The sequence below is a fragment of the Sphaerodactylus townsendi genome, linkage group LG04 (assembly GCF_021028975.2).
Source record: "Sphaerodactylus townsendi isolate TG3544 linkage group LG04, MPM_Stown_v2.3, whole genome shotgun sequence".
NCBI classification, from domain to species: Eukaryota; Metazoa; Chordata; class Lepidosauria; order Squamata; family Sphaerodactylidae; genus Sphaerodactylus; species Sphaerodactylus townsendi.
The window spans coordinates 64135079-64152818 of record NC_059428.1 but is presented as its reverse complement, the minus strand read 5'-3'; the positions used below and the strand labels follow the sequence as shown (position 1 = coordinate 64152818).

The following is a 17740-nucleotide window of genomic DNA, read 5'->3' as shown; positions in this document are numbered from 1 at the left end:
GGATTAGACAACACATGGAAAATTTGTTCCTTTCCCCACTTTCTTACACTATTATAGTTGTACAAATCTTCGTTGCTAATGTACTTCAGTCAGTGTATAGTCACCCAAAGACATATATTGCCATTTAGATTTTCTACCATATCCTGTTCAGATACAGAAAAATAATTTGACAGTGCTCCAGTATTCCATGTACTGTACTTCTGCTACATGCATTAGTATGGTCCACTTTCCAACAGAAACTATTCATATCATTTTCTAGTGTATGTATACATATATTTATTTTTTAAATTGGAAAAAAGTGGAAAATAAATCTAATCTGTTAGAACAAATAATGGGAATAGATATAACCCCAATGATTTCGCTTGAATAAAATATCTATTTTATTATGCTAGTGGTTGGCAGGCATTACATCAAATTCAGATATTTGCATATTCTGCAAGTGAAGTGTTCCTGTGCACTGTAGGAACCTTTGAGGGGGAAGACAAATCGCTTGCCCAACTCTGAAGAAACCCAAGGCTTTGTATTGCTTCTGACAACCATTCAAAATTATGAAGATCCCTGTCTCTTTTGATATTGTATTCTAAGCTTTTCCAGCTGTTCGACACATTGTTTCTGGGCCAACTTCAGTGTCCGGTTCTCTTCTGTAAGGTCTGAATACTCCTTTGCTAGCTGAGCAGCATCTGTGCTCTCTTCCTCAGCTTGATCCAGCCTAGCAATCAGTTCCCTTCTGTTAAGGAAAGAAAAAGTATCTTTCAGGTTCCAAATAAATGCCCCATATAAGCACAGATATTTTTGTATTTGATAACAGGATACTCAAATTACAGTTCTGGGGGAATGCTTTTGCACTTGAAAAGGTGCAGGGGGGGAAACAAGATCACATGGTGATGTCATGCTGTGGACCCTTCGTAGCAAAGTTAAAACAGCTACATTTCCCTCTAAAATAGTGTTGATAGCCATGGATTGGATCAATGGCTACCATAATGTCTGTTTTGGCATTTGTTAACTTTTTGGGTAGAAGGATTCTCCCATTACTTAAATTATCTGCTGAGTCATGCATGCTGCTCCTTCTGCCACCCTGATTTTATGCAGTGGTGAAAATATTAATCATTAACCCCCCTCTCCAAGAGATTACAGATTATCTTTATTAATACATGAAATGTGTTCAGTATATTAAATGTATTAAGGAAAGAGGTGATTCAGCTTGGATTTTGATTGGTCAATTTCCAGTTGAATTTCCCAGGCTAAAACAGCAAGGGTTCACATTTATCATATTGACCCAAATGACTATGTTCCTATGTGAAGACTTCTATGGTTTTAATTTTTACCCACTCTTGCTAAATTCTCTTTGAAACCATATACAGTTTAAGTCAGTTGCACTGTGACTGATGATGGAGAATGGGTATGGACAATGGGACAAACAAGGACTGGTCTTGGAGTCTTCTCTATTTTTATCAATGACATACAAGATGAAAGTCAATTGATCATAAATTTTACATTGATAGATTGATAGAAAACTGCACAGGTGAAGTTGCATTTCTTAATCAACTTAGACAGGTGTCAGCATCATACATAAGAAAACAAAGCTAAATATCTATAACTTTGCTTATATGAATTCTGATTAAAATACAGAGCACTCTGCTTTAAGCCAGCTGTATATAAGCAACTGCTACCAAGATATTTGAGATAGCAGGAATTGCTGTAGAAAGACAGTCCTGGCTACATTATTATAATTCTCAGTAACAGCAGCTGCTTAACTATTTTATTTATTTATTTATTTATTATTGCATTTTTATACTGCCCTCCCCCAGAGGGCTCAGGGCGGTGTCCAACATTAACAACAAACAGTAAAACAAGATAAAAATAATTAAGACTTAAAATGCAGCATTCAATATTAAACCTTATTTAAATTTTAAAATAGATGGCATCCGACTATTAAAACCTCCTCTTAAGAGAGGGACAGTGGGTCTAGAGTGTTTCTCAGCATGTTTGTTTCGGGCACCCGCATCAGCGGCTGGTCTCCCCAAAGGCCCGGTGGAAAAGCTCAGTCTTACAGGCCCTGCAGAACTCATTGAGGTCCCGCAGGGCCCGGACAGCTGGAGGGAGAGCATTCCACCAGGCAGGGGCCAGGGCCGAGAAAGCCCTGGCCCTGGTGGAGGCCAGCCGCATCATAGAGGGGGCGGGGATCACCAGCAGATTGGCCTCTGCAGAACGCAGAGACCGGCGTGGGACATATGGGGTCAGACGGTCTCGTAGGTACGAGGGTCCCGAGCCGCGCAAGGCCTTAAAGGTTAAAACCAATACCTTGAAGACGATCCGGAATTCAACTGGGAGCCAGTGCAGGCGACGCAACACGGGCATGATGTGATCTCTAAAGGCACCGCCCGTGAGCAGATGTGCCGCCGCATGCTGGACCAATTTTAATTTCCGGATCAGCCGCAAGGGGAGGCCCGCGTAGAGCCAGTGAGCCAGTGGTGCAGTTTTAGGTTGTGGTTTGTTAATTGAATTTTTATCCTTCCCAGTGAATGGGGTGAGAGCTGGTGACCCTGATGGGAAGAAATGGACCTGCAGCCCATCAGCCCACCAAATTTTTTTCTGGTAGCCATAACTGTCAATCTATCTGCCAGGTCCTAATCTGACGTACTAATGATTAGCATACCACAGATGCTGACACAGCCATAGAGCAAATAACACAGGGGATTTTTTTTTTGTAGAAAACAGTGAAAATACATCATAAAAAGCAAAGACTGAAAAATTCTGGAGTCTCTGGAGTCTGCCAGTCCCCTCCTGGGGTTTTACCGGATGTCATCTACCTAATTTAATTTATTTATTTATTATGGAAAGGTTTTACTGCTACTGTTTTATTGTATTCTGTTAATTGGGATTATTTGATTGTTTTAGCTGCATTTGGTTGCCTGTAAACCGCCCTAAGCCCTTCGGGGGTAGGGTGGTCCAATAAATCGAATTAATAATAATAATAATAATAATAACAATAACAATAACAATAACAATAACAATAACAATAACAATAACAATAACAATAACAATAACAATAACAATAACAATAACAATAACAATAACAATAACAATAATAATAATAATAATAATAATAATAATAATAATAAAGCATTTTTATGAAGAAAAAGTATTGTGTTAAAAATAGACAGTTTCATTGTACTGTTAATTATGTTTATACTGTTTCTCCCGTATTATTTTCTAATTTTTGCAATTGACATTTATTGATTTATTCTGCTTTTATTAACTTTTGCAATTCACTTTGCATCTCAGAAAGAAAGGCAGATTACAAATGAATATATGTAAACGAGTGAACTTAATATAACTATTCTATGTAAGAAATCCAAATTTTTGTTGTGGGAGTGATATGTTCGATTTCTTCAAATCTATTACATTTATGAATCAGTTTGCAAACATAGAAACACACATGCATAAATCCATGTATATATGGAGAGAAAAAGAAGAATATTTCTACCAATCCCTTTCCCCCCCACCATGTGGTAAGATTTGATTGCTCTGAAAAAAATTACCAGGTCCTTATAGACATTGTATGGATTCTTTATTTGATAGCTATATCTATGGCTCATTCCACACACGCAGAATAATGCACTTTCAAACTGCTTTCAGTGCTCTTTGAAGCTGTGCGGAATAGCAAAATCCACTTGCAAACAGTTGTGAAAGTGGTTTGAAAACGCATTCTTTTGCGTGTGCGGAAGGGGCCTATGACTGCTTGTTGACCACTCACTGAAGCCATATTACCAGAGACTGTTGAAAAAACTCAGCAATGAAGGAATAAGAGGGGAAGTCCTACTATGGATTAAAAACTGGTTGAGGAACAGGAAACAAAGGGTGGGTGTAAATGGGAAGTTCTCACAATGGAGAGATGTCGGGAGTGGTGTCCCCCAAGGATCCGTATTGGGACCAGTGCTCTTTAACTTATTCATAAATGACCTGGAAGTAGGGGTGGGTAGCATGGTGCCCAAGTTTGCAGATGATGCTAAATTATGTAGGGTGGTGAGAACCACAAAGGATTGCGAAGAGCTCCAAGCGGACCTTGATAAATTAGGTGAGTGGGCTAAGAAATGGCAAATGTAGTTCAATGTAGCAAAATGAAAAGTGATGCACATAGGGGCAAAAAATCCAAACTTCACATACACGCTACAAGGGTCAGTGCTATCAGTCATAGACCAGGAAAGGGATTTGGGCATCTTAGTTGATAATTCCATGGGAATGTCAACTCAATGCATGGCAGCTGTGAAAAAGGCAAACTCTATGCTGGGGATCATTAGGAAAGAAATTGATAATAAAACTGCAAGGATTGTCATGCCCTTATATAAAGCCGTGGTGCGACCGCACTTGGAGTACTGTGTTCAGTTCTGGTCGCCACATCTCAAAAAGGATATTGAAGAGATAGAAAAAGTGCAGAGAAGGGCAATGAGGATGATTGAAGAATTGGAGCACCTTCCTTATGAGGAGAGGCTGCAGCGTTTGGGACTCTTTAGTTTGGAGAGGAGGCGTCTGAGGGGGATATGATTGAAGTCTATATAATTATGCATGGGGTAGAAAATGTTGACAGAGAGAAATTTTTCCCTCTTTCTCACAATACTAGAACCAGGGGGCATTCATTGAAAATGCTGGGGGGAAGAATTAGGACTGATAAAAGGAAACACTTCTTCACACAACGTGTGATTGGTGTTTGGAATATGCTGCCACAGGAGGTGGTAATGGCCACTAACCTGGATAGCTTTAAAAAGGGCTTGGACAGATTTATGGAGGAGAAGTTGATCTATGGCTACCAATCTTGATCCTCCTTGATCTCAGATTGCAAATGCCTTAGCAGACCAGGTGCTCAGGAGCAGCAGCAGCAGCAGGTCATTGCTTTCACATCCTGCATGTGAGCTCCCAAAGGCACCTGGTAGGCCACTGTGAGTAGCAGAGTGCTGGACTAGATGGACTCTGGTCTGATCCAGCAGGCTTGTTCTTATGTTCTTATCATATGATAGTTAATATTATCAGATCAAAAATGGGTTGTTTGACTCTATAAACTCTTCTGGAATACACTGAAACAATTTACTACAACACTTTTATTGAATCAGTCAATACCGTCAGCAAACATTTAATAAGTTTTCTTATGGTGTTAGCACTGTTAACAATTCTGTTAATCCTGGATTGTTCTGTTCAACACATTAAAAATATGACAGACTCTTGGCCAACTGCTTTCCACTGTTACAAGATATGTTACTTAGTACACAGTGTAAAATATATATGACTATTGGCAATGTAACAATGTACTATAAGCATTTAAAATATTGGTCTAGAAAGTTTCCTCAAGCCCATAAAGCAATTCTCCCCAAATATAGCCACTTATATCTCCTGCCTGATATTAAGACAGTTTCTACCCATAGTTTTAAAATGTATAAAGATAGGGGAAGTGGGAAACTGGAAAGAACACACTTGGAAGGAGAACAACAAAGCTATCTCTTTTTTGAAGTCAGGAATTAATTTTAAGAACACTTGAATTAGTATTTTTAACCACAGGTTGGACAAATCACTGTTGGTCCTTTAGTAGAAGCGCACACTTACTTTCTTTCTTCAAGAAGAGCAATTTCCTTTTTGACTTCATAGTATTCTTCTGCTATTTGGCAGTGCTGTTTGAACACCTGCATAGATTCCTTTGAGTCATGACATGGAGGCAGGGGCTTCAAAAACAAAGAAAAAAAATAGGGCTTTTTTGCATTCAAAATTAATCCTTAGAAACTGAATTCAAACAGACACTATTTTACTATAAATTAATTCTTTGTTAAAAGGTTGGAATACCATTTTATAAAAGACAAGACTGTTCTTCAGAAGAAAAATAACATGAATTTGTTGTCTTTCCAAAAACTGTCATAATAAGTAAATTCTGTGAGTTTATTGGCTATTAACACAAAACCTGAAGAGATAAAAGTGACTTAAGATCTTGAACAAGAAAATCTCCTTTTTTTCACCCTTCATTTTTTCATTTCTTAATTTTTGTAACATTGAGTGTGATGAACAAGTCTGATGAGATCAAAAATTGCACTATGTTTGTGTTGTTTTGTTTGGCCTAATCAAAGGTATCACATGGATGTTTCTTACATAGGACACAGTCAACCATTGGTCACCAATATGGCCACAATCCATCAGTATGTAGGTGACACTCAGTTCTATGTCATGCTTCCAGCAGATCTTAGAGAGACTGTAGAAACCTTGAACCAGTGTCTGGAGGCTGTTCTAAGAGGAGAGAAGGCTAAAAAACTGGAGATTAATCCTGACATGACAGCATTAAAATATTTTAAACCAATTAAAACAAAACAAATAATTCAGACAGTGCAGCAGAGAAATTGGGTTTTTTGTGTGTATGTGTGTGTGTGTGTGTGGGGGGGGGGGTGTTACCAGCCAAAATGTGGAGTCACTCAGGCAGCTGATGATTAATCCGCATTAATGGGCCATTTCTCATTATGATGTTACATTGGAGAAAACCAGCTAGTCTTGAATAAAATATTTTTTTATTTCCGAAACATCCCCCATGGCAGTGACTGTGAGTGCCATTTCATCCAAATGTGTACAGGAACAGATTCACATTGCAAGCAATGGTCCCATTTCTTTTCCTTTTTTATTTTTTGGTCTCTCAAAGCATGTAGCTAGGCAGATGCACACCTTTGGATGTGGATGGGATATATTGCTTTGCTCCCTTTTTGGTCAGATTTTATTATTTTGTGAATCACAGTGTTAAGGGGGGTTGCATGCTTCACATTTTCATGTGTTGTGGTTTCAAAGCCCTAAACTTTTTTTCTACACTGGGGAAATGGGAGGGGGAGGTCCTGCTCAGGCTCCCCAGGTTGCTGTAGATCAGGGGTCTACTGTAATTGGCTATGCTGGCAGGGGCTGATGGGAATTGTAGTCCATGAACATCTGGAGAGCCGCAGGTTGCAGACCCCTGCTGTAGATTCTCTACCAATCAGAAGCGTTCCCTTAGCAGAGGGTGGGAATGGGCGGAAAGGGGGGGGCTGTGGTGATGGTAGCCAATCAGAATGCAGGAAAAACAGGATGTCTTGCAGGCCCTGCGGAACTCGCCAAGATCCCGCAGGGCCCAGAATGTAAAAAAAAAAGCATGTTTGTGCAAAAGAGAGGAAAGAAAATGGATTGTTCCCCCCACCCTGACCTCAACTCAATTCCTTCATGGAAACAGGCACCCATGAGAATGACAAAATGAAATAAAATGGACCCAGATTCAGAAATAACTGATGCAACCCATTATTATTGTGCTGTGCGGAATCCACCAGGGAGAAGTGGCTGTTTTTGTGTTCTCAAAATGCCCAATTGAACTGAGCCCTTTGGGAGAGGGCGGTATAAAAACGTAATAAGTGAGTGAGTGAGTGAGTGAGTGAGTGAGTGAGTGAGTGAGTGAGTGAGTAAATAAATAAATAAATAAATATTGCCTTCATTGCAAAAATCACATTCACAACAGAGTCAATGGCAGCTCCATGGGGCAGAACTTCAGATGTAAAACCAGCATTGAGATTTTTTTTTCTCAATGTGTAGTGGCCATAAATGAAAAAGAGCTGGTGAGTATCTGGGAGGCACAACACTCCCATTGCACATGTGATACAAAGTCCTTATGTTGTTCAACAACAGACTTGAGGATTTTGTAATATGTAGATGCAGACAGTGATGGGATTCAGCAGGTCGCACCACTTCGGCAGAAACGGTTGTTAAAATGGTGCTTGCAAACAACCAGTTATTAAATTATTTGAATCCCACCACTGGACGCAGACCTAGTCTCCAGAACACTGATCAGATTGGCCTTTCAGAAACTCAGCATACATTAGGATGAAATAGAATTTAAGGACTTTTTTAGTTGACTGTCAGTGCACTCCTAAGCAGAGTAAAACTATTTTAATACTATTGATAATACTATTGATAGAGTTGAGCTCTATTTAGAATCATACCAGTAACTACCCTTTTTTACTATTAGAAATATTGAATTTATATTATAGAGATTAATAGATGGCCACAACAGTTTTATCTGTTAATGTTTGCTTCAGCTTATCAAATAAATTTCATTCTTGTTCACTTGTAAAATTAGAACTGTCATAAGTCAGTCAACTTGACCTTATATCTCAGTTATTGGCCACAGGTTTTGACAGAAGTCATGATCAAGTTAGAATTCTTTTCCAGAACATTATTCTTGCTAGATTCCCAGTTCATTAGGAAAGGTAGAAAAATGAACAATCATGGGGTATTAGCTGAAATTTATATAAAAAAACTTCCCCCAGCAAAAAGGTCACAAGTATGCACTGTAAACTATGCAGAGTCCTAGGTAAGTGAGGGAGTTCCAGGACATGCAAAGGGGAGTCCTTAGCAGATATTCTGATGTAGAAAATGTTATTTCAAGAGAGAAAATCTGATGTTTTGAAAGAAGATACCAAAATAAGTTCACAAATCCTGTTATACAGGTTTTATATATTTCATATCATTCCTAGAAAGGGAAACTGCAGGTAATTGACCTTCAAAAATTTAGTTATAAATCAAGCAAACCAAAACAAACCACATGACATGGAATCCTTATCATTTAATCAAGCTGTTCTATGTTTTCTATTTATTGAACAGCAACTTAATTTAAACCAACATCAGAGATTGCATGTCGCAGTGGCGTAGGAGGTTAAGAGCTTGTGTATCTAATCTGGAGGAACCGGGTTTGATTCCCAACTCTGCTGCCTGAGCTGTGGAGGTTTATCTGGGGAATTCAGATTAGCCTGTACACTCCCATACATGCAAGCTGGGTGACCTTGGGCTAGTCACAGCTTCTCGGAGCTCTCTCAGCCCCACATACCTCACAGGGTGTTTGTTGTGAGGGGGGAAGGGCAAGGAGATTGTAAGCCCCTTTGAGTCTCCTGCAGGAGAGAAAGGGGGGATATAAATCCAAATTCTTCTTCTTCTTCTTCTTCTTCTTCTTCTTCTTCTTCTTCTTCTTCTTCTTCTTCTTCTTCTTCTTCTTCTTCTTCTTCTTCTTCTTCTTCTTCTTCTTCTAAATAATAGCTTCTGAAATCATTTTTCCCAATAAAACAACTAGCTGCTTAAAATTAAAGAAAAGATCTAATATATCTGCTGCCCAGCTTAGTGCTTAGCATTCCTTATGTAAAAGCAAATCTATTTCTAGTCCTGTTAGCTCCTTTTGGACTCTTCTATTTGTGGAGAAAAATGCTTGGATTCACTCTGTAGGGGAGTGACACAGCATATCATACTTGCATATACCTCTTGAAGTGGTACAACATTTTTTCCAAATAGTTTGGATTATAAGACAAAACAAGTTGCATGTGATGTTTAAAGAACCCCCCTCCAAGAAAAAGCTGATAATTCTGCTCATCAGCCTCTTTGAGTTAACTTTGAATACTATCACTGTTTATGTAGCATGTTGGGCAACCAAGTTCTTCTTTCAGTCTCACAACTATGAGGGAGTAGGGCGGACCAATCTGGGGTGTGTGTGTGTGTGTGTGTGTGTGTGTGTGTGTGTGTGTGTGTGTGTGTGTGTGTGTGTGTGTGAGAGAGAGAGAGAGAGAGAGAGAGAGAGAGAGAGAGAGAGATGGCCACGGAAATTGACACAGACTCATGCTGACAGATTGCCCTCTTATCTGATGTAAGTGGCACTTATGTGACCACGAGGGCAGCAGGGAGGCAGGTGGGTGCTGCAGAGCTCCATGTTTATATTTTATTTTGCTAAGTTCTACACAGGATACCATACCTCTGGACAAGGTTCAGGTCGGTAAACTCCCAAGATGGCAGAGACTTGCCTGGGTTTTTTTTCTCTTCTGTACCTCAGAAGTGCTATACACACTGATAACACTGTATAATGTATATTGCATCCATGTTCAAAGGAAGAGTTCAAAGGACATATGAAAATGGGAGGCTCTGCTGCACTGAAAGCTTCAGGGAGAAGCATGCAAACAAGTAAAAAGCAGCAAAGTGGAGGTTGCAGGGGACTGTGTATCTGATTTCCATGTTCGCTTAATACCTTAATATTTTTTCTGGATGATTTGAAATGAAACCAAATGTATATTTCTGATTTGCTTTCAGTACTTATCTTGCCTTCTAGCATGTTCAGGCTTTCATTAATGTTACTATTGTTATCCTCTCAGCAAATCCTCTTTCCAAAACTAGAAAACTTTTTATTCCCAGCTTCAGCAGCCCATGTCTATTTTCCCCACCCTCTCCTATAAAGAGAAAGGCAGGCCATCTGTCCAGCAAATCTGTCATTTCCTTCTTTCCAAGCCTCTGATTCCCCTAATGTCATTTTTAGTCAACCACTTTCAGGAACTTCTTATTGCAGTGTTGTATGTCCATTTTAGCTTGCTCCTGTCATGATCAGATCTTGGAAGCAACATTGTCATTCCACTTAAATGATGTCTTTAACTACTTTCATTTGACATTTCCTTTTGTCAATATTCCTTTTCAGGTGTTTTTTCAAGCATATAAGGGGCTCAACAACTGCACATATTACAAGTGTGTGGTGCCCAAAATGTTCCTGATATGGATAGTTACCACATTTTCAGAACAGGAATGACACATATTGTTTAAATGCAAGTACAGTTTTAGTAGAAACCTAGTAAATCCAGAGGTTGGTTTGCACACGTTGAAGCTGTACTTGCATGTAAAATATACATATTACCCCTGTTCCGGCAACAAGATGACCACATGTGTTGGGAGGAACACACATAGCTGCTGAGCTCTCAGGATACATGGACATAATGCTTGTTCCTTTCCGCTCTTTCTGTTGCCATCTTCTACCAGCAGGTGAAGAATTTTTTATTTCATTTTGCATTTCATTTGTGATTCCTTCCTTCCTGACCAATGTTTTAATTGTTGTTTTTATGTTTCTGGTCACTTCCCCATGGTCAATTAATCTCATGATCTACCTGTGTTGTGTACCTATGTTGTGAACCGCCCTGAGCCCTCCGGAGGAGGGCGATATACAAGTTTAATAATAAAATAAATAAATATTTTTATTTTTATTTATTTTATTTATTTCTCAGTCTTATAGACCGCCCAACCCCCGAAGGGCTCTGGGCGGTGAACAACATAAAATAACAGTTACATAATAGACTGTAAATAATTTAAGTTAAAATGCAGCAATTAAGAACGACTAATAACAGCAATGCCCGCAACAATCCCTGTTAAACTCTCCCAGAAGGGGAGAAAAAGAGTGGGCCCATAGATGGTAATGGGCCCAAAATGTAGGAGGAGGCGGGGGCACTTATATCAGTGGCTGGATGCTCCAAAGGCCCGGTGGAACAACTCCGTCTTGCAGGCCCTGCGGAACTCGCCAAGATCCCGCAGGGCCCAGACAGCTGGAGGAAGAGTGTTCCACCAGGCAGGGGCCAGGGCTGTAAAAGTCCTGGCCCGCGTGGAGGCCAGCCGCATCATTGAGGGGCCAGGGACTACCAGCCAGGGGCCAGGGACTACCAGCAAATTGGCCTCCGCTGAACGTAGAGGCCTAGTAGGGACATATGGGGTAATGCGGTCCCGAAGGTATGAGGTATGCTGTTTCTTTTGAAACCTGGTTGTATCCAGCTTCACCTCTGTATGTATTTTAGCTCTGTTTTAATTGTATTTATAAATAAATGATACGCGAAATATCAAGGTTTCAGCAAGAACTCCCCACTGCATAGCTGCCGAATACGGATTCATCCCAGTTCTTGCCCTCCCTCTCCCCCTTATCACATGTTTTTTAAGAACCTGCATGGAAATGCACCTTTTTAAAAAACACACGCCGAAGCCGGATCAGTGGGGAGGATCAGGGGACAGAATCTAGGTTTATTTTCCCGCCGTAGGCAGTGACGTGAAGCCTTCCACCCAATCAGAGCACAGTGATGCTTGCGCAGCCCTCTTTTGTGCTAGTGGTGGCTACGTTGAAACGTGGCTGCGTGGAACATGATTTTGTGCCAACTGTAAACTAAAATAAGACTTTGCTGCCATCACAGTTGCATGGGTAAAAAGTGCCGAAAAATCAAAGCCGTGCATAAACGTAGCTTCTATCTACCCATGCGTGTGGTGATGTAGCTGCGCAAAAAAAAACTTTTAAAAAACTTCCTGCCCCAACACAGTGCAACAGTCAATCAGGACAAGGAAGAAAGAGCCACTGAGCAGATTGCACGTTGGATAGTGGGGAGTGTTGGACTGTTTGAAACTGTGATAGACATCGAAGTCCTCATCACACACATGCTGCAGTGGGGAGGATGAAACTGCGATGAAAAGGTGCTGTTTCTTTTGAAACCTGGTTGTATCCAGCTTCACCTCTGTATGTATTTTAGCTCTGTTTTAATTGTATTTAGTTCTGCTTTTAATTATTTTAATGATGTGTTTTTGTTGCTTCTAATGGTTTTTGAGATGTGATTTTATTATGTATGTTTTATTGTGTATGTTTTAACATGTTAGCCACCTTGGTGGTTCTTATGAGGGGAGAAAATTTTGTAGTCACACAGGGGGGTCACTGGAAATGATCTTTGAAGACAAGCAAGCTAAGGGATAAGAAGCCCGGAGGCAAGATGGCTAAAAGAAAGGTGTGGACTAGACAAGAGTCTGAGAAAAAAGAACCTTTAGGTATGGTAGAGGAAGAACTGAGAAAACAGGCAGTATAGACTAAAGTGAAGCAAAAAGGAATTAACCAGAGAAGAGCTCTAAATGAAGATCAGTACTGTGTACTGTGGAAGATAGAAGTGAGTTTGACCAGGACAGGCCAACTAAAATAAATAGTCTGAAAAGGGTATAAAGAGCAGCCGTGTATCGGCAAGGCAGCCATTGGTGACTGGGAAGGGATCAGCGAAAGGGGGGAGCTGAGAGGCCTCCACCCCTGGAAGGGTGGAGGCGAGAATCAGGCGAGCCCAGACAGGGCATGCCCAGGGGTGGCCGCAGCAGTGGTGTCATCAGAAGGGGCAAGGCAGGCTCCTTATAAGGTGGGGAAGGGACCATCATCTTCACCCCTTCTTGTTCCAGCAGACGGTGACGAGCTTCCCATCCACCTCTCCCTCAAGATACTTCGATATTGTTAATGCATACATTCTTTGTCATAGCCAGATGGGCGAGTTTCGCATGGGAACTGATCTGTGTGGGAGGGGAGCCAGGGAGCCACCCCTCTTTGGGGAACCTTTGTAAGAAGTTTTTTGGGTAGAGCAAGCCACATGGCAGAATGCCCAGGAGGGGGTATCCGAGGCTTGCGCCCCTTGACAGTAAATGGATGTTCAGCATGTGGCCATCTGCCTGGCTGAGTCCCCTTAGAGATCTAGCATGTGCCTTTCTGGCCAGCTGAGGTACATAAAAGGTTTACATCTTCCTCCAACAGGTTGGAGGAAAGACTCACTGGGGGACAGCAGTCGGGCTGCCCAGTGTACAGATCAGATCCCATGCTGCACCTTACACTTGCATATGTGTCAATAAGCAGTTTGGCTATGGCCAAAATTTTCCCACAGCTATGGGTGTTGAGCGTTTTGTGTCAAAATTGGGTTATTGTGCACTGTGTAGATGAAACTATGTTGTACACCGCTCAGAGCCCTTCGGGGGTAGAGCGGTATAAAAAACCCATAAATAAATAAATAAATAAATAAATAAAATGGGGGCCCTGGAGCAAGAGTGGTCCCATCCTCGGACAGCAAAAGAAAACACAACTAGAGCAAAGCATATTCAGGAGCACTGCAGTGTGGCTGGAAGGAAGTGGACAGACAAGGGAAGGTACCAGGAAACACAAGGCCGATACTCACTGGCATAATGCCTATTGGGCAAGGTGGGCAGCTGCCCAGGGCATCACCTTGTGGGGGGCATCAAAATGCTGGGTTCGTTTTTGGGTATTTTAGTGGTTTTCCATTTGTGGCCTGCAGGGGGCGCGGTTTTTAGGCTAGCGGCACCAAAATTTCAGCGTATCATCAGGAGACTGTCCTTATGCTACCCCCCAAGTTTGGTGAGGTTTGGTTTAGGGAGTCCAAAGTTATGGACTCCCAAAGGGGGTGCCCCTATCCCCCATTGTTTCCAATGGGAGCTAATAGGAGATGGGGGTTACAGTTTTGAGGGTCCATAACTTTGGCCCCCCTGAACCAAACTGCACCAAACCTGGGGGGTATCATTAGGGCAGTCTCATGATGAGACCCTGAAAGTTTTGAGACTGTGCCTTCAGAAATGTCCCCCCCCAGCCTGCAACCCCCATTGACAGCAATGCAGAAAACTCAATGAAGAACAAAGATTCTTGGGCAAATTTCTAGGATGTTCCTGTAGGGGGTGCATTTTTGGATGTATCGGCACCAAAATTTCAGGGTATCATCTGGAGATGATGGCACCCCCCAGGTTTGGTGCAGTTTGGTTCAGGGGGTCCAAAGTTATGGACCCTCAAAGGGTAGCCCCCATCTCCTTAGCAAAGAATGGGGGATGGGGCACTCCCTTTGAGGGTCCATAACTTTGGACCCCCTAAACCAAACTGCACCAAAATTTGGGGGTACCATAAGGACAGTTTCCAGATGATACCCTGAAATTGTGGTGCCAATACATCCAAAAATGCGCCCCCTGCAGGAATAAACCAGAAATTTGCCCAAGAATCTTTGTTCTGCATTGAGTTTTCTGTATTGCTGTCAATGGGGGTTGCAGGCTGGGGGGGGGGACATTTCTGAAGGCACAGTCTCAAAACTTTCAGGGTCTCATCATGAGACTTCCCTGATGATACCCCCCAGGTTTGGTGCAGTTTGGTTCAGGGGGGCCAAAGTTATGGACCCTCAAAACTGTAGCCCCCATCTCCTATTAGCTCCCATTTGAAACAATGGGGGATGGGGCACCCTTTTTGGGAGTCCATAACTTTGGACTCCTTGAACCAAACCTCACCAAACTTGGGGAGTAGCATAAGGACAGTCTCCTGATGATATGCTGAAATTATGGTGCTGATATGTCTAAAAAGGCACCCCCAGCAGGCACCAATGTCCTGGTGCAAAAAAAATTTGGTCATGGTAGAGTGGCCGCCCATGGGGGGGGGGGCATCCAACTCATGTTTTGCCCAGGGCTGCCTCGTTACACCCCTGCCGATACTCTAGAATATTATTAATTCTGGCTGTAATTGCAGCATTACCCTTAGGAAAGGGGGAATGAAGGCCAAAAAAGTATTTTTTTTAACTTAATAGGCAATGCAGTTCAATTTTTAGGGAAACAGGGGAAAGCTACAAATAACCAAATCTGGACAGTGCATTCTTTTTTAACTGCATGATCTCAGTCAGAATCTGGGTTGTTATTCTAGCAAAACACTTGACAATTTGCCTCATCCTGTCCATATTCAGCAATGTTTTTGTTCTCAGCAAAACTTCTGTTTATGAGTCATTTCAACCATTCAAAAAAGGCTGATGGCAAGAAGTTTCTGAACTGTGATTTGAATAGATTGGCAAGTTATACTTTAAAAAAACAACAGTCTTTTCGGTGCTTACATGGAACATATAGCCACCATAAATAGTTGTCTGATGTTGCCGTGTTTCCCCGAAAATAAGACAGTGTCTTATATTAATTTTTGCTCCCAAAGATACACTATGTCTTATTTTCAGGGAATGTCTTATTTTTCCGTTCCACAGCTGCATACTCTGGTGTTCTGTTCTATGGGCATGCTTCCAAACAAAAACTTTGCTACGTCTTACTTTCAGGGGATGTTTTATATTTAGCACTTCAGCAAAACCTCTACTACGTCTTATTCTCAGGGAATGTCTTATATTCAGGGAAACAGGGTAGTATGCAGAACTGATCTGCGTTAGACAATATCTTGGTGACAGTGCCATTCTGTCTTTCCAGGGAAATATTCCTAAGTGTTCTCCTTATAATTTTCTTCCTGTGGAGCTAACTTCTGTTTCAGAATAGCTGCTTTGTGATAGAGGCATGAGAGAAAGGGTTAAACACTCCGTAACTCAACAACTTGCCCCCAATTCCAAAGTCACCACATTTAGCTAAAGGTAGCTAAACATCCTTATCCCTACCTGATCTATCCATTAAATTTAATTACATATAGAAAGAGTTTTGCAACAGCAAGTGTAGTTTGATAATCTCTTCCTTCCAAAAGGATCTGCAATTTTCTCTGGGCCTGAAAACCTGCCGGATCTTTAAAAAATGTAAAAGGAACAAAATTCTGTATTTATTAAATTTTGGGCAGTCCAGTGAACAGTGGAGCACAGTTGAATACACAGTTGAAGTCCTCTTAAATTTACTAAAACACTTTTACTTCTCATGTACTTCAGTAGGAATTATGCCAATGTAAAATGTCCATTATTGAAAATACAGAAGAAAGATCTTGGAACAATGGAAAACAAAAATATATTGCTACTTAAAATTAATTTTAGTGAGCCAATCTTTTTCTGGAAATGTTTTCCTTTGTCACATGGCTGTGGAATATTCTACAGATGCATCAAAGGAGTGATTGTATAAAGGTAGGGACAGAGCACCGTGTGTGCATACAGCTCATCACACATCAGAGCTGCTGTGGGTATTGGGTTATGCTCTGAGAATGTTATTTCCATTATTGCCAAATGATACTACACATGCATTTAGTGGCATTAAAATTTTCCAACCAATGAAACAGTTATAAGAGAATTGAAATGTGAAGACCATCAAAAATGATTGTCAGGATTAAAATTAATTTACTGAAAAAAGTTAGTAATTAAAAATATATTCACCTGCCAATGCCTAGTTGGCATGTTTTTTTATAGGTTATCTTGTTCTACGCAGCAGCTAAAAAGGTAGCGACTTAGGCAGTAATTTTCATGTCCTGATCTGATAAAAGGAACTGAGTAAGTTCTCTTTTGGTTCTGGATGTGATGGTATCTGTTAAAGGTCTAATCAGCTGAAGACGAGGTCCATTGTGTACAGAACAGTTCAGGAGAATATTGTCTGGTATATCACAACATGTGCATAGTCGAACTTGAGGTGGGATATGCTGGAATCTTCCAGTGGTTACCAATGAGGGGAAAGATATAACCTAGCTAGCATAAAGGTTCTTTGCTCCCTGTTAGAATTTTTAAATAGTTAGCACATGACCCCAGTGGTTGGAATGCAAGTGCATTTGGAGCAGGTTTTCAGAGCATATATGACAGGAGTTGCCCTTCATGATCATACATTCTTTAATTGTATGCAAGATGTAAGATTTGTTACATGTCTCTAGGTCCTCCAGATCTATTCCTAGGTTGCAGATTTTCTCTTGAATTACTTTGGACCAACCTGATGGATTAGTGTCCTCTAGGAGAGATGTTATATATCAATCCAGTTTGGCTCTAAAGTGAATTTTTAGCCAAAACTTAAATGTCGCAAGCCAAGCTTTGGTTTCAACTAAGTGTTGTCCAGTTTCAGACATAAAGTTAGATAACTAACACCTTTGGGGCAACTTCAGATCTTTCAATGGGAAGTTACTTGGATTTTCTCAACTTCTTTACTGTATGCTGGTATCCATATTGGGATACCACACAGTATTAGAAAAAAGAACTTTAGAAAGAAAAATTGGGTGATTACAGGAGAGGTGCATTTAGCTTGGATTACTGTTCTGCAACTGTGAGTTGTCCAGTTGAGATTGGATTGGTAATATATCCCCAAATATGTGAAATATTTCGCATGTACAATATTGTGGTTCCCTATCTGCCAGTTAATCATCCAACGTCCTTTAGAAAAAAATCATGATTTTATACTTTTGATAACTTATTGTCTAGCAGAATGA

At 40.9% G+C, this 17740-nt stretch overlaps 1 protein-coding gene across 1 annotated transcript in view; it reads right to left on the bottom strand.

The window, feature by feature from the left end:
* Positions 1-356: 356 nt before the first annotated feature.
* The window catches only part of MAP3K7CL (MAP3K7 C-terminal like), a 37112-nt gene continuing 19728 nt past the window's right edge, over positions 357-17740 (bottom strand). The window contains exons 4-5 of the mRNA XM_048495657.1: positions 5596-5711; positions 357-727 (exon numbers count right to left, since the gene is read on the bottom strand). Coding sequence (XP_048351614.1) covers positions 547-727; positions 5596-5711 — 297 coding nt within the window. The 3' untranslated portion in view covers positions 357-546. The remainder of the gene's footprint in view (positions 728-5595; positions 5712-17740) is intronic.